At 45.2% G+C, this 24106-nt stretch overlaps 1 protein-coding gene across 5 annotated transcripts in view; it reads right to left on the reverse strand.

Annotated features, from left to right (window-relative positions):
- CD58 (CD58 molecule) overlaps positions 1-24106 on the reverse strand; it is a 41377-nt gene that overhangs the window by 10046 nt on the left and 7225 nt on the right. For 3 of the 5 annotated variants that reach the window (XR_012621108.1, XM_074808752.1, XM_074808782.1), the window contains exons 2-10: positions 17403-17702; positions 16496-16750; positions 14283-14378; positions 11914-11970; positions 11646-11699; positions 9020-9067; positions 3076-3144; positions 2835-2897; positions 2440-2499 (exon numbers count right to left, since the gene is read on the reverse strand). Coding sequence is in view for 4 of the 5 variants with exons in the window: in XM_074808752.1 (XP_074664853.1) it covers positions 2440-2499; positions 2835-2897; positions 3076-3144; positions 9020-9067; positions 11646-11699; positions 11914-11970; positions 14283-14378; positions 16496-16750; positions 17403-17702 (1002 nt within the window). In the remaining variant the exon portion in view is untranslated. Of the gene's footprint in view, positions 1-2430; positions 2500-2834; positions 2898-3075; positions 3145-9019; positions 9068-11645; positions 11700-11913; positions 11971-14282; positions 14379-16495; positions 16751-17402; positions 17703-19534; positions 19665-24106 lie in introns of all 5 variants that reach the window. The other 2 variants (XM_074808772.1, XM_074808763.1) reach the window with 2 other exon arrangements.

A 24106-nucleotide genomic window follows, 5' to 3' on the forward strand; every position in this document is an offset into this window, starting at 1 on the left:
TCAAAGTTCAGCATCTGTTCTCAGTATTATCTTAATCTGTGTAAGCTTTGCAGACACACCAGCGGTGAGGAAGTTTTATTACATATTTACCTACAGTTTTACTTCTGAAAGTCTTACGCAACTCCAGAGAAATTCTTTCTAAGCAGGTCATGCACTTCAAGTATATTCCTTGGGAATCAAGAAATTCACAATTACTGATGGCAGATGATTTCATTTCTCCATGCTGCCACTGAATTTACTAGGTTGGGGAAATTAATTCTGCCCCCACCACCTGGCTGTCACAAAGACCAAGGACTTTGGGATACAGCAGTATGCTATAGCTTCAACTATTCTGCCTGGAACATTCCTGTGTCAGATAGAAACTCTGTATTTTCTACAGATAAGTGTTCAGCAATATTTTCTGCAATACTACCAGGTGCTTTGGAAGCCAAACTCAGAGGGCAGTAATTGCTCTCTTGGCAAGGGCTTGTCCTTTCTTTGCCAGATTTAGATATCTCAGTAAGACTTTTCACTACAAACTAAACAATCTCAGCTTCAAACCTATGATCTTTAACGCTTCTTGGGAATCAATGTAAAAGTAATCAGTAACAAGAATGAAACCAGTTAGCATTCCATAGGCTTTCTCTACTCTAGAGGAAAAAAAAAAAATCTACAGAAACTGTGTTCTGGTCTGGATGGATGATAGACCAATGTAAGTCCTTGCTTGTGCAGTTTATTAAAGGATAGTCCTTACATTCTTCTGTTATCAGATTTGGGACAGGACTAATCTGAGCTTTGATATTCTCCATGTTGATGTACTCCAAGAAGCAGCTGTGTGACCTCACAGATGCTCTGGTCTGCACACATACCATAGAGAAAACAGAGAGGGCAAAACAGCTTTGGAGACAGGTAAATGGAAGCCTGTTATGCCCCCATAGTAAATGCAGCATACAGAACTGATGACTGAGTAAAGGTTCTAATTCATGGAATATGAAACAATTGTTGCAAAATATTGCATCTTTGCAGCCTGAATTTCACTAATATCCATAAGATATAGTGTTGATCACCTACTCTCCCATACAGGGTAATAACCAGTTTCCTCATTCCACGTGTCAGCCCTCAGGCCCACTGGTCTGTTTATTTTAGAGAGCTTTCCCACCATGGCCACGTAGGTTTAAAAAACAACAAACCACAAGAAAACCCACAAATTAAGTAAACTTTGAATTCTTTGTGACCAAAGAAAACACAGTGGCACACCTAAGCAATAAAAAAAAAAAAAGCCCTTCAGTGTTACACAATATGTCTCTACATTGATATGATGTTCAACAGCATTCATAATTAACAAGGTAGACTTGCAATTCAGAAATCTACTGACACAAAAACATACTGCCTTACTGACACCTCGGCCACTAGAAGCCTTTATCACTTATTAAGGCATGGAATAAAGTAAAAGTGCAAGCACGAGTGAGAGGTGTGTTACTAATGAATGTTAGTGAAATTTAATCCTACAGTTTTAAACTGGCTAAATTGGCCAGTCTTCAGAACACGTCCATCACCAACATCTGACTCCCTAGCACACATCACACATGCATGTGCCTACCACATACACACCCCTTCCCTCCTAATCGCAGCATCATCTAGGTTGAAAAAGACCATGAAGATCCTCCAGTCCAACCATTAATCTCACACTGACCCTTCTCAACTCCACCAGATCCCTCAGCGCTGGGTCAACCCGACTCTTCAACCCCTCCAGGGATGGGGACTCCACCACTGCCCTGGGCAGCCCATTCCAATGCCTCACAACCCGTTTTGTAAAGAAATACTTCCTAAGAGCCAGTCTGACCCTGCCCTGGTGCAACTTGAGGCCATTCCCTCTTGTCCTGGCGCTGGTTCCTTGGCTCAAGAGACTCATCCCCCCTCTCTGCACCCTCTTTTCAGGGAATTGTAGAGGGTGATGAGGTCTCCCCTCAGCCTCCTCTTCTCCAGACTAAACCCCCCCAGTTCCCTCAGCCGCTCCCCATCAGACCTGTGCTCCAGACCCTGCACCAGCTCCGTTGCCCTTCTCTGGACACACTTGAGTCATTCAATGGCCTTTTTGGAGTGAGGGGCCCAAAACTGAACCCACTCATCGAGGTGCGGCCTCACCAGTGCCAAGTCCAGGGGTAAGATCCCTTCCCTGTCCCTGCTGGCCATGCTATTGCTGATACAAGCCAGGATGCCATTGGCCTTCTTGGCCACCTGGGCACACTGCTGGCTCATGTTCAGCCGGCTGTCAATCAACACCCCCAGGTCCCTCTCTGACTGGCAGCTCTCCAGCCACTCCTCACTATTTTTCTACTTGAGCAAGAATGGGTCAAGGGTCATACACACCCTGGCCCAGCACTGCCTCTCCCAGCCTCTGTGCCAGTCTGCACACTCTCCCCAGACACAGGGAGCTCCACCCTCACATACCTTACTTACTGCAGCTGGAAGTGTTGCTCGGGTGCTCCTCATTTCCACCTTCTGCATCGTGGGTGACTTCTGCAGGGACAACAGATAATACTTAGACAATCCTAGAGCTCACAACACTTTGCCCTCTCCAGCCCAGATGGATCAAGAGTAATCTGACTTAGCTGGGCATTTGTTTGGCATCAATAATAGTCCTGACCAACATTCCCCACCCCATGGGACCATCACACAACACCTCCCCTCTCTCCTCCATGCCCAAATTTGCACCTCATGACCCCTTCCAGACTCTGCAAAGGCCAAGCACAGAAGGCACTCAGCACCCATGGTGCCACTCATAACTTCACACCAAGAAGCATTATGCAAAAGTCACAACACACAAAGACCACTTCCATAGCACAGGCACTTACCTGCTTCATTCACACCAGAGTCATCTGCATGCTTGGCCAGCAAGCTGTTTTTCTCCAAGGTGTCTGAAGAGAGATCAGAAGACAACTACAGTCCTCTGCCTTATTCAGCTTCAAAGTACTGGCTATTGCATAAGAGTGAGCTACTAGCTGCAACTCAACATGTTGCCAACATCATCAGCTAACATCAGAAAGCCAACACCTTTCCCCCAGGACAGCTCCCCACCACAGAACAGGCACTCACCTCCCTCAGTTACATCACAGTCAACTGCACATGTGGATGTCCGGGTGCTGTTCTGCATAGCAGAGGGTTCTGAAAAAGAGATCACAGGAGAGCTACAGTCCTCCAGTATGTATCTCACTGTTTAACTTCACAGTGGTATCAGTCATTGCTTAGAGATAAGCCACCATCTACAATTCCTAAGACACACAGAATCACTCAGGGTCTCTAACCCTCCTCAGTGAAAGATTAACATTCAGTTTTAGACAGGTCGCTCAGGACTTTCTCCAGTCAGGTCTTAAAAACCTCCAAGGGTAGAAACTCCATGAAGACTTCATGCAGCCTGTCCTAGTGATTAGTTATGCTTAGAGGCAGAAATATTTTTCCTCACACGCAGAGAGAATCTCCCCTGCTTCAATTCAGGACCTGATATCCCACTAAGCCACCTCAGTCAACATTCTGGCTTACCCTTCTTATCAATATCCCCACAGGTATTGGCAGCTGCTGTTAGGTACCCTGAAAGCCTGCTCTTCTCTGGGGTTGAAGAAGCCCAGTTTCTTTGGCCTCTCCTCAGAGGAACTGTGCTCCAGCCCCTGACCACGTTGGTGGCACTCTGCTGAACTTGCTCAAATTTATCAGCAATTTCCCAGCAACTCTGCTGAACTTGCTCAAACTTGCCAACAATTTGCCAGAACTGGGTGGGCCACAAACCACATGTAATACTCTACACATCACTGAATAAGTGTCAAGTAACAGAAAATAACCAGTTACTTCAATCTACTGCTTAATTAAGCACTCCTTAAAAGAGCCTAGGATGCTATGAGCCTTCTTTGCTGCCACAGAGTACTGTTGACTCAGAGTACTGTCCGTAAGGACTTCCAGGTACCTTTCAGCAGAGCTGCTCCCCTGCCAGTCAGTCCCCAGCCTGCACGAGTGCAGGGTGTTGGTCCGTCCAGGTGCAGGACCCTGCACAGCCCCTGCAGCATTTCATGAGGTTCACGCAGGCCTCTACCCCTCCTGCTCCCTCTGAACAACAATCCTGCCCTCATACTGATTGACTGCACTCCACATTTTGCTGTCATCTATAAATTCAACGACACTTGTTTTCTCTCCCTTGTCCAGGTCACCCAAAGTAGACCTCTGCAGTACTCCACTTGCCACCAGCATCCATGTAGAGTACAACCCCTTAACCACTGCCTGCAGGCTTGACAATCTAGCAAGTTTTCCACCCATGTAGATAGACATTCATTCAGACTGAGACATCCCAACTTATGACTCCAACAATGCTGAGGGACATTGCATAAAAAGCCTTGCTAAAGTCAAGGTATATGACATCCATTTTTGTTTTCCGCAGACCTAGTAATTTCATCCAAAACACACTGTCAGCTTGGTCAACTGTGATTTACACTTACTCCCAGTCACCATCTTTCTTCTGTGATCAGAAACATGTTCCAAGAAGACTTGCTCCATGATTCTCCCAGGGATGAAAGTGAGCCTGACTGACCTGTAGTTCCACAGATAGACCTGTTAGCCTTTTCGGAAGTTAGCTGCAATCCTTCCCTTCTTCTGGTTGTCACAGATCTTCCCCAACATGACTTTTGAAGGTGATAAAGAATATCCTCACAATGACATCTGCCAGGTCTTGTGGCATCCCTTGCATCAGATCCCATGGACTGGTTTGGGCCAAGGTCTCTCCAGAAATCCCTGATCTGATCCTCTTCCATTACTAGCAGAATCTCTCCTCCCTGAACCTGCCTCTAAGCAAAAACACCACATGGACTGTCAAGACTGAGGCAAAGCACTTGGTATCTCAGCCTTATCTGTATCTAACATCAGAGAATCAGATAGTGGTTGACACTGGAGGGAGCCTCTGGAAGTCATCTTGTCCAAACCCCTGCTCAAGCAGACGAACCTAGATAAGGCTGCCCAGAACCATGTCCAGATGACTTTAGAATATCTCCAAGGATGGAGACTCCACAGCCTCTCTGGGCAATGTGTGCCAGTGCTCAGTCACCCATGCAGCAAAAGTGTTTTCTGATGTTCAGATGGATCCTCTTATGTTTTAGACGGTGTCCATTGACTCTTGTCCTGTAACTTGGCACCCACTGAGAAGAAGCTGGCTCCCTCTTCTTCATTTGCTCCCATCAGCTATTTATACACGTTCATGAGATCCCCCTGAGCCGTCTCTTCTCCAGACTGAACAGTGCCAGCTCTCTGAGCCTTTCCTTATACGAGAAATACCACAGAATCACACAATAGTTGAGCTGGAAGGGAACCTGAGAAGTCATCTTGTCCTGTGCCCCTGTTCAAGCAGGCTCAACCACAGCAGGCTGCCCAGGACCACGTCCAGTCCCTTAATCATCTTCATGCCCTTTGCTGGATTCTCTCCAGTAGCTCTGTATCTCCCTTGTATCACCCAGAACAGGACTCCGGATGTGGCTTCACCAGTGCTGAGTAGAGCAGAAGGATCACCTCCCTCACACTGCTGACAACATTCCTCCTAATGCAGCCTGGGATATCACTAGCCTTCTTTGCTGCAAGGGCGCATTGTTACCTCATGCTCATTTTCTCATACTCCAGGATCCCAGGGCCTTTACCAAAAAGATGCTTTTCTGCTGGTTGACCCCTAGCATTTACCAGTGCATGGGGTTATTCCTCCCCAGGTGTGGGACTTTGCATTTCCCTTTGTTGAATTGCATGAGGTTCCTGCTAGGATGTTTCTCCAGCTTGTTGAGGTCCCTCTGGATAGCAACACATTCCTTTGGTGTGTCAGCCACTTCTCCCAGTTTTGTATCATCAGCAAACTTGTAGAAGGCATATTCTGCCCCATCATTCAGATCATTAATGAAGATGTTAAAAACAACTGGACCCACTACTGACTCCTGGGGTACACCACTAGATACTGGCTTCCAACTAGAATTCATACCAGAGATCACAACCATCTGATTTCAGCCATTCAGCCAGTTTTCAGTCTACCTCACTGTCTGCTCACTAGCCTAATCTTCATCAGCATCAGATATCACTAAATCAATCCCCCCTTCAGCAACAGGCCCATGTTTACCTCCTTTATTCTTTTACATATAACCTAACAGCAGAAGCTGCTCTTGTTGTCCTGGTCATCCCATACTGGTTTCAAGTCTCCCTGAGCCTTGGCTTTCCTGACACCATGCTTACCTGCCCAGGCAGTGCTCCTAAATTCCTCTGTTGTAGCCTGCCCCTGCCTCCACATCCAGTATACGTGACTATTGCACTGGAGCCCTGTCAGGAGCTCCCTGCTTAGCCTGCCCGTGTTCCTGCCTGTGGGAATGGCCTGTGCTCACAGCAGGAGAAAGTCTTCCTTAAAGGCCTGATGGCTCTCTCGAGCTCCTTTGCTCTTCGGAACTGCCTCCCACGATATCCTGCCTACCATCTTCCCAAATAAGTGAAAATTTGCTCTCCAAAAGCACAGGGCCTGTACCCTGATGTTTACCTTCCTCGCTCCTCTCGGAATCTGTTTCTTGGTCACTACAGCCAAGGCAGCCATTTGTGACCACATCCCCATCCAGTCCTCCTCTGTCAGTGAGCAGCACATACAGCTGCATGTCAGCCTTCACTGGTGCGTCCGGTAGCCTGTGTGAAGTTGTCCCTGCTGCTGCCCAGAAACCTTCCTGACGGCTTGAATTGTTGCCTTGGCTTTCCAGCAGATGTCAGGGAGGTTAAAGACAGACACACACAGAAGTACTGCCTTCCACCAGAGACAGTAAAGGACAGCCTGACTCCATTTCACAAAGCAGGAATCTCTCCAGACCAAGCTTCCTGTTGGCAAAGCTTCCTCTTTGTCACATCAACTCTTGCTCCTCACTTAAGTGCTTCACGTGCACGCGCTGGGGGACTGGAGGTCCCCTTGCAGAGATCTTTCAGCAGGCAGTGTTATCCAGAAGACCAGAAGCCAGCATTTCAGCAGGGACTGCTACTTGACCAGAACTCCCATATCACTCTGGCTGAGACTGTTTTTTGAATTTATTATTTTAAACCCCAATGATCTCCAAAACACGTGTACTTCAAGCCTGTATGCTCTGCTGGGGTTATTTCCAAGAGTGGTAAAAACACAGCCTGAAAGTTGGTTAACTCTGCTCCTGAAATGCCTGCACAGAGGACAGGGATTCAGCATTCATGGCACAATTTCCCCAATACCTCCAGTGAGAAGCATTACACAGAAGCCGCTCTGAGCCTTCAACTCCAAGGGATGCTGGCCAGTCTGTCCACCAGCTCACTAGCACCAACTGCTCCATACAACATACAATTTACCTTCCTAACTTACACCAACTGTTAACTGTCTGCTTGTCTTTCAAGGCACTGCTCTCCTTGTTCAATTCTTTGAAGAGAGGTCAGAGAAGAGCTAGTCCCTCAGGAGCACACTCCATTGCTTCTTCCCCACACCAGCACAGGTCATTGTTCTGTGCTGCTGCAGAGGAGAAGGTGTGCTGCTGAGCTCTGAGCTGTTATGTACTGCTGTGCTACCAGTAGAAGCCCCATTTAAAATTGCTTTATACACACATTTCAGAGATCATAGCCTTGCCTACTATTTCCCATCTGTACAGCAGTGATTGCATGCTACCTAGGTGCTGCAGGGTGTTCTGCACAAAGCTGCGCTGACTCCCCTTCCTGATGTTCCCACTCTATACTGCAACAAAATAAAGCATTTTGTTTTGTTCCTCCAGTGTCCAGACAACCTTTATCTATGGACCTGATTCTCTTTTGCCTGAACTGTATGTTTCCCTCCTTTCTTCCATAAGAAAGGCATAAAATAAACCTTCTTCTCCTATATCCATGTCTATGTATGTGGAAATAGTTACACAAGAGATAAGACAATCCCACACTGCACCACCACACCTTCACCATCAGCTACACAACCCCTATTTCTTCACATGAGGAAAGCTGTTCTACGCTCATTACAATTCATGCAGGAAGAATAAGCAGCAAAACCCAGGGGCTTCTGGATTTACTTTTCCTTATTGTCATCATTAGCAATTTTTGCCTTAATCAGGAAAAACTTCTGCCTTCTCCAACCCCTGTATTATCAGCTACTCGTGGAAAATGGTGGAAGAGTTAGTGAGTGAATGAATCATCAGTGCAACAGCCTGGTTTTTTTGCTGACTTGAACTATAATGTCCATATAACACTATCCCTCTGGAGCAAAAAGAGCTAGGAAAAAATACAGGTCCCAGAATTTCCTTGAAATTTACACCAGCTGTACTAAGAAAACAAAACTGGGGCTTTGCTTGGCTGCCTGATGAACGCAGACAAAAACTTTCCTAGCGCATAAGGCAAGTGGAAGATACCGCATCCAGAAATGGTGTTTCTCTAAGGAAAGAAGCCTGCTGTATCTCCCAAATTAACATTTTGCAAGCTTGTAAGCATCCCATCTCTAAACTGGTGTGTTGAGGCTCAAATCTATTTGTCATTAATACCAACAAAGCTTTGAAGATGCAGCATTTTCTTATCTTGGGTCCTTGAGGGTTTCTTTCCAGCAGAAAGCAAAGATCACCTGCCCATGACAACATACTATAAAAATATTCCTGCCCTCTTTTGCATGTAAATAAAAGGTAACAGACAAAAGGGTAATTTACTTATTTACTATAAAAAGAGGTTCCCTCACACATGCTTAGTTCTTCTTTCCACAGATGGTAAAGTGATTTGCAAGCACAGCATGCAGCACCATTCTCATCATACCAAGAGGGAAGCTGATCATCATCCAGCTCAGTGCTGTTTAACACACACAAGGATCCAGGTCTTTTTGACTTCTCATCCAGTGATCCACCCATCAACATTTACTGTTCCTAAGGCAATAGGTCTTTCTAGGCCAACAGGGGAATGGGAATCTCTACACTGAGAGCATGCTCACGTGTTCTGGACTGCGAAAGGCCATGTGCAAAATTAATTCCCCACTTCACGTTGCCCTGTTTTAGGGCACCATCTCACTTGTTACCTGCTTTAGGCTTTTCATTCTCACAGTCAACAGTTTGTGAAGATATAGCTGCAAGCAAACAGAAATAGTTTTTAGAAACGTGTATGGAGATAGCACAATAATCTGCAAAATACGCAACTCAGACTTAAAGCAACAGTTTCATTATAACACTTTTAGCAGATGCTCCTGAGAACTGATATGTTTATGCTACTCTATCGAAGGACTCACAATTAATTTCAACTCCGACTTCCCTTCAGCAACCACTTAAGGTCCCAGACCATAACCAACATTATCTCTACTTATGCCTACAGCTTTACAAAATCTTTCTGAAGTGGTTGACTTAAGGTGATAAAGCTGCACAGATTTGCCACAAAAAGCCAGAGACAGCTGAGAAGACAATTCACATCTCCTTTTTTACTTCATCTATGGTGTTGCACTAACACTGTGACTTTAAACCCTTTCTCTTTGCAGACCTTAAAGAATCTTTAAGAGAAACATGGGCCATTCTAAAGGAAATTTTTGTGGTTGGTTTTTTTTTCTTCCTGTCCTCCTTTTTTCACCTTCAAATCCATCCATAGTCTCTAGACTTCAATGATCTCTGAACCATGGGCTAGAACCACAGCTTTAACAACTGTATGAAAATATCAGAAGAAAAATGAAGTTCTTTATCCAAAATCCTACTAAAAAGTTCATAAGACTGATATGCTGGGGCAGGGTGGGTAGAAAGGGAGGAAAAAACCCAAACAAACCCAACAACAAAAAAACCCCAAAACCCGCTTTCATAGTGCTGCCTTTCTACCTGTGGCATCTTTTCCAGGCCCATCACCAAGAACCTCATCACATTTTATAACCTCCAAACCCATAAAAACAATTAGAAACTTCAGAAATTAAAGAACACCTTAAGAAATTAAACACACAGAAAATCTCTGCAAAGGTGACACAGTAGTTTGCAATTCAAGAAACATTCTGCTCCAGCCTTATGCTAACTCCAGTAGCTCATGCAAGATGCCAGACTGAGTATCCCACCATTAGTCCAACATCAGAACACTCCAACAGGGTGCTGAGCTTGTATCTGATGGCAGGAGCTTTGGCCATTTCCCACTGAAACAGTATTTGGTCTGGTGACCTTCACAACAAAGTGTTTTTTAAGATCCCTCCCCTGCTCTCCCTAATCTGCTTGACTGCCTAGGGGCTAATTTAGTTTGGTTTGTAAGAACAGACCACGGTGGTCCTGGCAACAAGAGGCGTACATGTTAAAGCTGAAACACGTTAGCCTCATTCACCCTTGTGAGAGGAGCACAGACGAGTTGTCCCCTTCCTTAGCTGCTCATCCTATAGAGTGATGCCTACACCCCAACACACAGACCCAGAAGCCGGAGAACTGAACAATCTTGTTGCAAATTAAAGAAGGAATGCCCCCTCCTCCCCAAAAAACCAACAAACCTAACTCAAAAAACAATGCAGGATTAGAATGGACAGCAGAAACAAGTGGAGATGTGGATGAGAAGGCAGGAATGGAGACAACCCTGAGAATGTGTACTGCCTGCAGAAAAGCATCACGTACAGAAATCAAGGATGGGAAGCAGACTGGTAACTAATGGAAAGAGATGAGAAGTTCCTCCACTGTCTCCTTCCCTCATCTTGAGTGTTAAAAGGAGAAGACAGGCCTGCAAAATGGAGTAAGAGTGAATGAAAAGGTGCTGCTGACAGATTTTTTCCAGAAACAACTGAAAGGGGTTAGGGAAAGAAAAAGAGACAATTGCAACTTGACCCACAGGATGTAAGTATGCACCAGTCATGCACCAAAAGCAAGGACCAGAGTTCTGCACACCAGACTAGCAATGTGCCCGTCTTCATCAGTCCTTGGACGGATTTTCAAGATATGACCAAGGTAAACTAACAGCAAACTCCTGCCAGTCTGATGTGATAACACCTTCAGTGGTCATTATTAAATCTACTGCTATATGCACAGCATCAACCTCCACCCACTGGAGCCACCAGCTTTCCAAGTTAAATTCAATACACAGAGAAAAAGGCTAGCTGCCCAGTTTCCAAGATAGGCCAGCAAGAAATTTCCATAGGGAACACTGGGAATGAATGAGCAATGTATTACATTCATGCCCAGCCCTAAGCACTTGGTATGAATACTGGGTTTAGAAAAATAATCAACCAAATTTCTGAGAGAAGTTTATATAAATGGGACAGGCAGGTAAGATTAAAAGAGGTAGAAGAAATATTAACCTCATTTTAGCACATAAACCAGCCCTAACCAAACAGACAGAACTTACTTAAAGAGTAAGTTCTCCAACAGACAGATTGCCCTATAGTGTGCACTTTTCCAGGCCTCATCCTGAGACCAGCCCCCATTCTCCATTGTCAGAAGTGGAATTCACCTCCAGAGAGAGCTGCTGACCAGGCAAATCTCAGGCCACACACTGTCAGTAATTCTGCCAGCCCCGCTAAGTGCAGGTCCCTATGCTTATCCAATATTGGACCTCAGCTGAGACTTTGAGGCCACATGTGCACACACTGAAAATCAACTCAAAAGCTTTGACCCTGAAAAAAAACGGAAAGAGCAGATCAGACTCTTCGCTCCAACCAACAGCAGATGTTTAGAAACATTTAAACCCCAATACAGGTTTCTTACCTCTCTCTAAGTTAGGCTGTTCTTGTCTGTCCACAGAGCAAAGCAGCTGATCTTCTGTAACAAAATTTATTTATTTTAGAAAGTATGTATTAATGACCTGGAAAACGTAACTGCATTCTTTAAAACAACTAAGGCCTGAAAGAAACCTTACTCCTTTACCTCTCCAATGCAAGATTATACCAACATAGAGAAAAAAATTACAAGCCTATATAAACCAAACTAAAGCAACAGTCTGATTTCCACACGTTTGTGACACTAAATCTCTTACCTGAGCCACGTGCCAGACTGTTCTGAGCAGCTTTTCCTGTTCTACATTTAGTTCTACCTGCACCAAAACAAATAGAATACCTGGAGAAATTACTCAGAAATAAAGTTTTGTACCTTTGGAAACTAGCTGACAGCCTCCATCCATTCAACCACACTCCCGCCCAACCCAAAAAAAACCCCAAAAACAAAACAAATCATTGAGGACATGCAACTGAATAGTCAACTTGGGGAAAGAAGAAAGAGTGAAATATTGTTTGGGGCCAAAGGCAATCAGTGAGAGATCAACAAAACGGGCCTCCTGCAACAAGTCAGAACACATCTAACCAAATCTAAAGCAGAGCTTAGCAATTTATAATTCTCAGTCTTGTACTTGCATCAGCAAATCAAATCCTCTGTTTGATTATACCTGTACAGTGTTTATTCTACCAAGGTATATTCTAGCATGGTCAAACCTTTGCTGTTTCAAGGAAAGTAGCTGAATTGTTTTGAGTCTAACTGATGGCCAGTTCTGAGTGAGATTCTTCGCATGTTGATACCAAACATAGTTTTGTTCAACATCACCAATGTGGACAAGGGCACAGAAGGCACCCTCAGAAAGTTTGCAGGTGATGTGAAGCTGGGAAGAGTAGGGGACATACTGGAATGCAGGGCTGCCCCTCAGAGGGACTTCAGTAACCTGGAAGAATGTGCTGGCAGAAAAGATGTGATGTTCAAAGGCAAACATAGTCCTGCACCTCTTGAAATCACCCCACAGAACAGTACAGGCTGAGCACTGCCTGGCTAGAAAACAGCTCTGCAGGAAAGGACCTGGAAGCCCTGGTGGATGCTGAATTGAACATTAGTCAGAAATATGCCCTTGCAGTAGAAGTCTACCAGATACTGGGTTGTGTTAGCAGAAGTGTAGTCAGTCCATTGACAGAAATAATTCTTCCCCTCTAGTCAGTATTTATGACACCACATGTGGTGTTTAGTTTTAGGCTCCCAGTTCATGAAAAAACACTGACATTCTGAAGTTAGTTCAGCAAATGTCCACCAAGATGTTGAGGGGGCAGGAGCTGTGCAGGGAGGTGCTGAATCGTGCTTGTTCAGTCTGAAGGAAAAAAAGGCTAAGGGGGTGGCTAATTGCAGTCTACAGCTAACTTACATAGAAAACAAAGGAAACTCCTCTCGAAGTACAAAACAAAAAGACAGGAAGCAATGGCTGCAAGTTGCAAAAGGGAAATCCCTAGCAGAAATAAGGAAAATATCCTTCCCCACAAGGGTGGTTCAGCACTTGAACACATGCTGAAAGAGGCTGGGGAACTTCCATCCTTAGAATTATTCAACGTTTGACTGGACAAGGCCCTCAGCAACCTGTTCTAGATTTGAAGTTGGTCCTGTTTTGAGCAGCAAGTTGGGTGGAACCTCCAGAAATTCCTTCCCACCTAGCTTATTTTATGATTCCATGCCAACAGAAACTAAATGGGGAATGATCAGGAAAGCACAAGGTCCTCATGCAATATACAACTATGTACGCTCTGATCAGAGCCTCCCTCCAGAATATCATCAATCGGTCCTTCCCAGATAGGTGACGATGCATGCCATCCTCTTCACCCTGCAACTACCCCCACCAGGAAGCCAACAGGAATTTTCCACATAGAGCACCTTTAGGATGAGGCAATGTATTCTTGGTTGGGACTCTCTCAAACAAAGAAAAGATGGTGTGCACCTCTTTTTCAAGCCAGAATACAATCTGACATATTAACCTAAAAAGGTGGCAGCAACAGATACACAGTGATAGCCTACAATTACCATTTCCATATAAGCTGTCAGATTTACAAAAAAGATACTTGAATTCAGTGTAGGGATGGATCAAGATAGAAATCTAGAACTCCGGGACGATGGCAATACAGGCTGACAGGAGGCTCAGAAGTCCCTACGTATCAGTTGAGCACATTGAGTTGTCAGATTAGACTCAGCATAAGGTATTCAACAGGCCCTGGTAAGAGCCTGTCCCAGCAATAAATCCGATCTTGAGGGCAGCTTCATGATGCTCTCTAAAAAGGCAGTGAAAGCACACTCAAGTAGGAATGGGAGAGGCCATAGCTACTTGGTAAGTAGAAACAAACCATAAATTAAATACTCAGTCTGAGGGAGAAACATGCAAATACAAGCTACAGTGTTTCCCAGTACACAGAGCCCAATGTCCAAGTGCAAGAAAGTTCAGTATATGTTTTCATTCAAATCCCTTAGGTGTTACCTATGGGGTAATTGTTTCTACTACTGTATTTACAATACATCCCACAATCAGAAACTTTCATACATTCTACAAAACCTAGATCAGCATAATTTCAAAGCATGTTAAGTTCAATTAAGAAATGCTATACAAACCTTTTCTGTATAGGTATACTGCTACCAATGCTACAGCTAGAACGAAGAGAAAAGGAACCGCAATAAGACCTCTATTTCTTTTGTGATAGCTGTCTCCTTGAAAAAAAAATAAAATAAATAATGATTGGTTAGTTACAAAGCAACTGTGTGATACACTACTTCAGCAGAAATACAACCCTGAGTATGTTTTACAGCTATTTGTTTTTAAAAAAAGTAACTTCAAAAAATTAATGCACCAGAGTCAGTTATTAGCAAAACCTCTTAAGTCAGCTCCAAGAAAGTTACATGGTAAGTACCTTAGCTGTGAAGGTACATCACCCACTTGAAAAGTGATTCTTTTTTGGCCTACGAAAGGCCGAGACAGATCTCAGCCAAATGAAATTTCAGCAAGGGACTTGCATTGGATGCGCATGGCAAGGTTTTGGTAGCAGGGGGGCTACAGGAGTGGCTTTGGTGAGATGTCAGAAGCTGCTCCCATGTTGGATGGGGCCAGTTCCAGCCAGCTCCGAGACGGACCTGCTGCTGGCCAAGGCTGAGCCCATCAGTGATGTTGGTAGTGCCTCTGCAATAACATATTTAAGAACACGTGCAACAGCAGTTGGGAGAGAGGAGTGAGAATATGTGAGAGCAACAACCCTGCAGACACCAAGGCCAGTGAAGAAGGAGGGGGAGGAGGTGCAGGAGGAGATTGCCCTGCAGCCCCTGGCGAAGCCCACGGTGAGGCAGGCTGTGCCCTGCAGCCCAGGGAGGCCCACAGTGCAGCAGATCTCCACCTGCAGCTCAGAGAGCCCCAAGCCAGAGCAGGGGGATGTGCCAGCAGGAGGCTGCGACCCTGTGGAGAGTCTGCGCTGGAGCAGGCTCCTGGCAGGCCCTGTGACCCCCCTGGAGAGGAGCCCATGCTGGAGCAGGTTTGCTGGCAAGACCTGCGACTCTGTGGGGGACCTACACTGAAGCAGTCCATTCCTGAAGGACTGAACCCCATGGAAAGGGCCCACACTGCAGCAGTTCGTGAAGAACTGCAGCTTGTGGTGAGGAACCACGTTGGAGAAGTTCACAAAGGACTGTCTCCCATGGGTGGGGGCCCACACAGGAGCAAGGGAAGAGTGTGAGGAAGGAGGAGCTGCAGAGGTAACATATAATGAACTGACTGCAACCCCCAATCCCTATCCCTCCGTGTTGCACAAGGGGAGGAGGCAGAGAAATCAGGAGTGAAGTTGAGCCTGGCAGAAATGGAGGTGTGAGGGGAAGGTGTTTTCTATTTGTTCTTGTTTCTCATTATCCTACTCTGATTTTGATTGACAATAAATTAAGTTAATGTTCATCAAGTCAAGACTGTTTTGCCCATGATGGTTAAATGCTGAGTCATCTCCCTGTCCTTATCTCTACCCACAAGGCTTTTGTCATATTTTCTGCCCCCTGTTCTGTTGTAGAGTGATAGAGCAGCTGGGTGGGCACCTGGCACCCAGCCAAGGTCAACCTACCACACGCCTCATTTCCAACAAGTCTTTAATACATAATTCCAGTGAAGGAGGAAGAATACTACACTGGTAAACCATGAAAATTACTTTTGCACAGAAGTGGGAAATTTTGTCAGTTAGGGACTGCCTTACACAGCCTACAAACCAGATGGTTCCAAACATGTTCTCATCCTATGTTTAAAAAAAAAAAGCAAGCTCAGCTGAGGCAGTCCCAAAGCAATAAGCAACAGCAGGAAAACTCTCCTTTCTCTTTTTTATATCTATCTGTGAAGGAGGAAAAAAATGTATGCTTATTGATTCATGCATACGCTAGATGAGAAATTTTATCTAATGGCTCCTAGATGACTCACTCGAAACAACTCAATAGTTTCATTCCAGTTCATGGAAAGCAGTATAAAGAGCGTAACAGTCATTAGTATTATTTACGCAAGGCCAGAAGGTTCAGAAGAGATCTAAGTGTGTCTCCCTCTTTATTGTTACTCGTTTCAAATCACAGCTGAAGGTTTTATTCTCTTGAGATCCCCGCAAAAAGTATATTTCTAAGGGGGATCAAACTGTCAACCTCATAAGTTTTACCAGCCTTAAACACACTTTTAGCAGACAAATTACTTCTGATGCTTTTTACTCTTTAAATTCAAGTGCCTGAGAAATGAGTAGAAACTTTACAGTCAAAGTTCATACTGCTTCCCAACCTAGCCTCTCAGACTTGTACATACAACCTGACCCATTCATTACCTTTTCTATCTGGATAGCATTGAGTCAAAGAGATTTCAGAGCTCTTTTCTGTTTGAGAGAATTTAATGAAACACGCAGCTTTCTCAGAAGTGCCAACATTCTTCTTAGGGATGAAAATTTCCTGGGTCTGATGAGCGATTGCTTTGCCATTGAACTTCCAAGCATAATTCAGAGGCTTCTGGAAATCTGCTGTACATTTTAACACAAGGTTATCACCACTGATGTTGCAATTTATCTCAGGTTCTGAGGGAGGAGCTAAAAGGAGAGAAAATGTTCTGTATTATTTTGTTTATACACTGCCTTGAATTTTAGCACAGGACAAGGGCTGGAGCAACAAAAGCAGCAGGAAAGTGTACAGATAAAAGTATATGTGTTAGGTGTGTGCGTGCACACACATGCGCATGCGAAAAATGTATTTCTGGAGGTGGCCCCGTTTGTAGTTCTGCAGTGCCTAGTTTGAGACCCCTCATGCTTCATTGTCAATAAGACTAATAATATACACACTGGGCAAATATATTTCCCAAAGACTACTAGTGAAGCTGCGTAGATCTGCACAGGGTGATACCACAGATATTCAAGCCCATATAATAAGCCTGCATGAGCATCTTTAGTAGATATATACTGCCTGGGATAACCAAACTCTTTGAGCAAGCTGACCAAGTTATCTACCCAAAAGTACACAGTGTGCCATCTACACACATTCTAGAAGTCATTCCCAGGTGAGTAATGATGGGCACAGAAATTAGATGCCACTTTTGAAAATTTGTTTAAAGTGCCTAAGCAAGTTAAGCCAAAGAACAGGCCCCTCTGTTTCTGTTTGCTTCCCTGACAAATAAACAATCCCCTTTCTAGCCTTCTTAAAGTGAATAGTCACGCAAATTCTTCATGTGTTTCTTCCACTACTTACCTAACACAGAAAGTATGAAGGTTAAGACATGAGTTTTTTTCCTAGAATCCAAGTAGTCTAACGCATATGTGCCAGCATCATTGTCTTCCAAGTTAAATATAGTCAAGGACCCATTCTCCTTGTTAAGCAAGCTTCTGTACTGGAAAGAAGGAAAATACGTCGTTTCGTCTTGCCCTTCCCATTCAGCCACTTTATCCTTGTTTTTCGTCCAAATAATTTCCATTATTCTTTCGTCTATTTTTACTGGAAAAGTAAAATTTTCTCCCAAGATGCCAAACACATCGTCACAGCGGATGCGTGCTACAGGGGGGAAAAAAGAAATAAATGTTACTTTAACTGTTGGTTTATAAACTATTGCTTGACTAATGCTGTATCAGATACACTCAAATTTAGGTTAGAAGCACATCACAATGTTGCAAAGTAAGGCCTATGTCAGTTAAGAATTACCCAAACCCGACCTGTCTGCACAATCATGTGAAAGGCACTGCAAAGGGATCCAATTTCCACATTTTAGTCTCAGGCAGAACCATCGTCCTGACTTTCTTCCCATCCTAAACTACTCTATCCTCAGTACTTTCCCTCTGTTCACTTGAATTAGGCCTCCTGCCCATGGTGTGGGGAAAAAGATGAAATGAAGAATGGTTATCATCAGCAAAAACTATCTCAGCATCTTGTTGCAGAATGCCCAGGCTGAAGCTCACTGAGCAAATTAACTGCAATTTTCCAGCATGCATTTCCTCATCAGCAAACAATTTCCAGAATTTCCTCAGCAAACAATTTCCAGCATTTCCTCATCAGCAAACAATGCTTGCCAGCATCCTGCTCTTCTGCCTGGTGCCACACCAGAAACAAAGACTTTCTCAGACAGGAGGCTGAAGGCAAGCAATGGGAAACACACTTCTACGTGCTTGGGTACGAACTGCACACACAGGAGGTCTTCTCCATGTCTTATTTCTCATGGACTACCCAAATTGTTTGCAATTTACCCATGAAAGTATTCTTCTCATGTCATTACAGTTTCTACTTCTTCTTGTGTTCGCTTATGCTGTGGCCTTTTCCAGGCACGGGAACTGCAAGAAGTAAACAGGGCTCAGAGGGCTCAGCTATCACTCCCACATCTTTTCAACACAACCCACCTGCCTTTCTTTGTCTTTATCTTGTTCAGACAGACTTAAACATCTCATTTGCTTCTGCTGCTCCAGTGTGAGCACCTCTTTCCACCCGTCTCAGTCAACAATTTCCAGAAAAGAGAAGAACCCAGGAGCTCCAACATTTGTGTTTGGAGACCACAAGAAGACAGAACGCTGGGCAAGATGAAACACCGTTTTGATCTGATGAAGCCTGGAGTCTTGTTAGAGACTTTTGTTTCATAAAGAGAATTTCTAGGAGCGCGTTTTCCTCAAGAAGTCATCTCTCACCACCTAGGGACCTGTAGTTTTCCTAGCATGGAGGAAAAGTCCCTGCTCTGCCCACTGTGAAATTCTACCTCTCAGTAATTTTGGCTCAGCTCACAGATACAACCAAACTGTGGTGGCTTAATGTCAGCATGCATAAGCCAAGCCACAGTGGCTGTTGACAACAGCAAGGTAACATGACTCTCTTCTGGGAGGAAAGCAGCCATTTGCTGGGAACTAAGATCATGAGCAAGGACAGCCACCACTCCTCAGCCAAACACTTATAACTTCCTAAGCCTGGGTTTTGATGCATGTAAACTCTCCACGTCTTTGCTCTCTTTCAGTTAGTCATAAGAGCTAGGGTGGAGCTATGAGGGTAAGATTGTTCCTTCTTCAAGCCCAGAAATGAGACTGGATGAAAGCAGAGCTGAAAAGAAAACACATTTTTCCTCCACAGCTTCTGCTTGGCTTGGGGGCGTGCTGCCCTCTTCAGCACACTCTCGCTAGCTGGTGAGACAAAGGCTTGGCAGCAAGGAGCAGAAGACAGGGAAAAGGTTATCCTTTTCAGGGGAGCTGTTGCCACCTCACATCTAAAACCAGGGATCAGACACTTCTACTTCCCTGCTTCGCTACTCCAGTTAAAAAATGAAGAAACCTTCCAGTCAATGATGTCAGCTTCCTTTTTTCAAGGAAATTATACATCACACAGAAATGTTGCATAAGGTCTCCACCACATACCTTTGAGCTTCTAAAGAAAGCATGTGTCATACGTCTTCCAGATTTCTAAGGAACTCTTTCCCCTCTTTTCTACTTCATTTTATAGAGACAGAGATTTCCCATTCCACAGCAGTTAACTTCTCACAGCTCTCTGCCATGAGAAAAGACAGAGAAGTAACAAAGCAACACTTTCTCATACACTCTTTTTGGAAAGCTAAAAATAAGAATGATATTTCTCTGCTTTCTCCCTCTCTCCTTAGCGCACCCTATTATTTCAAGATAAAGTTCACACAACAAAGTACTACTGTGCTAAAGCCTCCAGCAGCCTCTACAGAAACTGTCAGACTACCTGCTCCTGTACCTCCTTCAATCCACTCCAGATTCCTTCTTATGCCATGTCTTTGTGTTCTAGTCTTCCAGACAAATCACATAATGAAAGTGTTATGGATAAAGAGAAGCTAACATGGTGTGAGCAAAGCCTCTTCTGCAAATCCATCACCTCATCTCGTCTACATCATCTGCTGTTCCTATTTCTCCAGCACAGATACCTTTTCTCTGCACAGCCTGCTTGTCCTACCCAGGACTCGAGTGTTCTGCCTACGACGCATCAGCTGAACCGTGACATCATCACGGGTGCACAGATTTGGCCCACAGCAAACAGCTGAATCTTATCCTAGTTTCCAGTACATGAAAACATTTCAGATTTTCTCATGTTTGACAACCACTCAGCTAATGCACGTAACCTGGAACTCCACACTAACCGAATCATTTCTCCCGATGCAGAGCTTGGATTGCAGCTTACTCAAGACAAGGCAGAGTCCTTCACTCACAGGGTAACAGGTCACTTGCACAACCTAGCGTGCTACATTCAAGTTTTAATATTCACCTGAATAATTCTGACTCTTTAAGCATTTAAGCAGGCTAAAGGTATCCACATGTTCTGTTCAGACTAAGTGGAATTTAATATTCCATTTATCCGCAATAAATGCTTCATTACTGTATTTGTCTACCTGATCTGATTTTCTTCACTACTTTTCTTGGAGCTGATTAGTTATTCCAGAGAACTTCTGTAAGCTGATTCCCTTTTTATTTTTAATGCTATCATTATCATCTTTTTTTATCTCAAGCACCTATTTAAAATGCCTGTGTGTATATGTGTATATATTAGGTCTATACAAGCAGCAGTCAGGCTCCCGTATTACCATTAAGATGACAGAATCGTCTAAGTTGGAAAAGACCTTGAAGATCATCTAGTCCAACCATTAACCTAACATTGACAGTTCCCAACTACACCAGATCCCTCAGCACTATGTCAACTCTACTCTTAAACACCTCCAGGGATGGGGACTCCACCACTGCCCTGGGCAGCCCATTCCAACGCCCAACAACCCGTTTTGTAAAGAAATGCTTCCTAAGAGCCAGTCTGACCCTGCCCTGGTGCAACTTGAGGCCATTCCCTCTTGTCCTATCACATATTACTTGGTTCAAGAGACTCATCCCCCCTCTCTGCACCCTCCTTTCAGGGAGTTGTAGAGGACGATGAGGTCTCCCCTCAGCCTCCTCTTCTCCAGACTAAACCCCCCCAGTTCCCTCAGCCGCTCCCCATCAGACCTGTGCTCCAGACCCTGCACCAGCTCCGTTGCCCTTCTCTGGACACGCTCGAGTCATTCAATGTCCCTTTTGTAGTGAGGAGCCCAAAACTGAACCCACTCATCGAGGTGCGGCCTCACCAGTGCCGAGTACAGGGGTAAGATCCCTTCCCTGTCCCTGCTGGCCACCCTATTGCTGATAGAAGCCAGGATGCCATTGGCCTTCTTGGCCACCTGAGCACACTGCTGGCTCCTGTTCAGCCGACTGTCAATCAACACCTCCAGGTCCCTCTCTGACTGGCAGCTCTCCAGCCACTCCTCCCCAAGCCTGTAGCTGCTGGGGGTTGTTGTGGCCCAAGTGCAGCACCCGGCATTTGGCCTTATTGAAACTCCTCCAGTTGGCCTCAGCCCATCGCTCCAGCCTGTCCAGGTCTCTCTGCAGAGCCTCCCTACCCTCGAGCAGATCAACACTCCCACCCAACTTGGTGTCGTCTGCAAACTTACTGAGGGTGCACTCGATCCCCTTGTCTAGATCATCAATAAAGATGTTAAACAGGAGTGGCCCCAAAACCGAGCCCTGGGGGACACCGCTCGTGACCGGCCGCCAACTGGATTTAACTCTGTTCACCACAACTCTTTGGGCCTGGCCATCCAGCCAGGTTTTTACCCAGCAAAGCGTGTGCCCATCCAAGCCGCGAGCAGCCAGTTTCACCAGGAGAATGCTGTGGGAAACAGTGTCAAAGGCCTTACTAAAGTCAAGGTAAACAACATCCACAGCCTTTCCCTCATCCAATAAGCAGGTCGCCCTGTTGTAGAAGGAGATCAGGCTTGTAAGGCAGGACCTGCCTTTCATAAACCCATGCTGACTGGGCCTGATCCCCTGGTTGTCCATTATATGACTTTTAATGGCACCCAAGATGACCTGCTCCATGACCTTCCCTGGCACCAAGGTCAGACTGAGAGGTCTATAGTTTCCTGGATCCTCCTTTCTGCTTCTCTTGTAGATGGGTGTCACATTTGGGACCTCCCCAGTTAGCCATGATTTCAGGTAAATCATGGAAAGCAGCTTGGCGAGCACATCTGCCAACTCTTTCAGCACCCTTGGGTGTAACCCGTCCGCTCCCACAGACTTGTGTGCATCCAAGCAGTGTAGCAGGTCTCCGACCACCTCCTCTTCAACTGTGCTGACCTCAGTCTGCTTCCCTCCCCATCTCCCATCTCAAGAGGCTGGGTGTCCAGGGAACAGCCAGTTCCACTGCTAAAGACTGAGGCAAAGTAGGCGTTGAGCACCTCAGCCTTTTCCTCACCCTTAGTTACCATGTTTCCCTCTGCATCCAGTAAAGGAGGGAGATTTTCCCTAATCCTCCTTTTGCTGTTAACGAATTTATAGAAATGTTTTTTGTTATCCTTAACAGCTGTAGCCAAGTTGAGCTCTAGCTGTGCTTTGGCTCTCCTAACGTTCTCCCTGCATAACTTTACTACATCTTTATAGTCTTCATGAGAGACCTGGCCCCTCTTCCAAAGGCAATAGATCCTCCTTTTGTTCTTGAGATCCAGCCAAAGGTCCCTGTTTAGCCAGGTCGGTCTCCTTCCCTGCCTGCTTGGTTTTTGGCACATGGGAACAGCCTGCTCCTGGGCCTTTAAGACTTCACTCTTGAAGTATGTCCAGCCTTCCTGGACTCCCATATCCTTCAAGGCAGCCTCCCACATGATTTTGAACAGTTTAAAGTTAGCCCTCCACATTCCACAGTTAACATTCCACCTGCTGAAGCTGTGTGGAAAAGTCCTTACTGATTAGCTTATAGCAAGTAACTCAGGAGCTGGGCTTTCTAAATAGTGGATTTTTGCTTATTTTTTGTAGCTTCACAACTACCCCTTTTTTAGGCTTGGGGTTTTTTTGGGTCTTTTTTAATTGTGAATTCCCCCAGCAACTGTAAGCAGCAGAAAGTTATGTTCCCTCCTAACCCTCAGAACCACCAGTTGCAGAGAACCCTGAAATAAATGTTCAGTCCAGAACGACTATATAAATATTCACCCATAGTCCTCCTAATTCCCTCACAGGCCACAAACATGACCCACTTCCCAAACTCCAGTAAGAAAGTACTTAGACCTGTGGTATAAAAGCACAGGCAAAAAGTATAGCCAGGAAAGAGAGAACAGAGGTGACAACAAGCTGTAGCTGTGTCCCAGATTATTGCAAGAGAAAAATCAGATTCACACAGGAATGACTGCAAATCTTACACGTAACATCAAAAGCAGAGTTTTTCACCTGCGTACTGCAGCACTCCTGGACAATACAGGGCTGCCTGCATCTACAGAACTCTACACATCAGCAAAGGCAGGACCCAAAGGTGGCACCCACCAACAAGTCGGGTACCTCCCCACCACAAAATCCATACCTTTGGTTATATCCCTCAGCACACGCCTAACAACAGGCAGCATCCCCATGCAAAGGTTACCCGGTCATTTTAAACCTGTGTTGCTGACTAAAAGCATGAGGATGACCCACCCATTCCTCCCTCTCCTTTGTTTCTGTCTGCCTGTTCCCACAATGAACTAGTTATGCAGAGAGTACAATACACTAAAAGTTAACTTGACACACAACCCCCCTCCAAAAAAAACCCAACCAAAAACCCGCAGAAAGATTGCAACACCCAGGTGTGAATTGCCATGGGAACACTGGTGCTTGTGCATGGGATGGAATGGAAGGTGAACCAGAGAAGAACATGAATCAGGCTCCCTTTGGCCAGCAGCACTGGTCTGGCCCCAAGTGCAGTGACTGCACTCACTCCCAGAGCAGTCCTAAAATAGTTACCAGGAAATTATGAGGATTGAGCTGCATCTTAAATTCAACCCCTTGTGCTTAAGCACATGCCTCTCTGCTCTGGGTTCCCAGCCCTAAGTCTCCCTAGGACAGAGGTAAAGCTTTCCAAAACCCTGTCAGAGACAGAGATGCTGCCTCCCTTTTCTCCAGTAACTCACTAGTCAAACCACATGTTCAAGA

The sequence above is a fragment of the Strix aluco genome, chromosome 2 (genome assembly GCF_031877795.1).
Source record: "Strix aluco isolate bStrAlu1 chromosome 2, bStrAlu1.hap1, whole genome shotgun sequence".
NCBI lineage: Eukaryota > Metazoa > Chordata > Aves > Strigiformes > Strigidae > Strix > Strix aluco.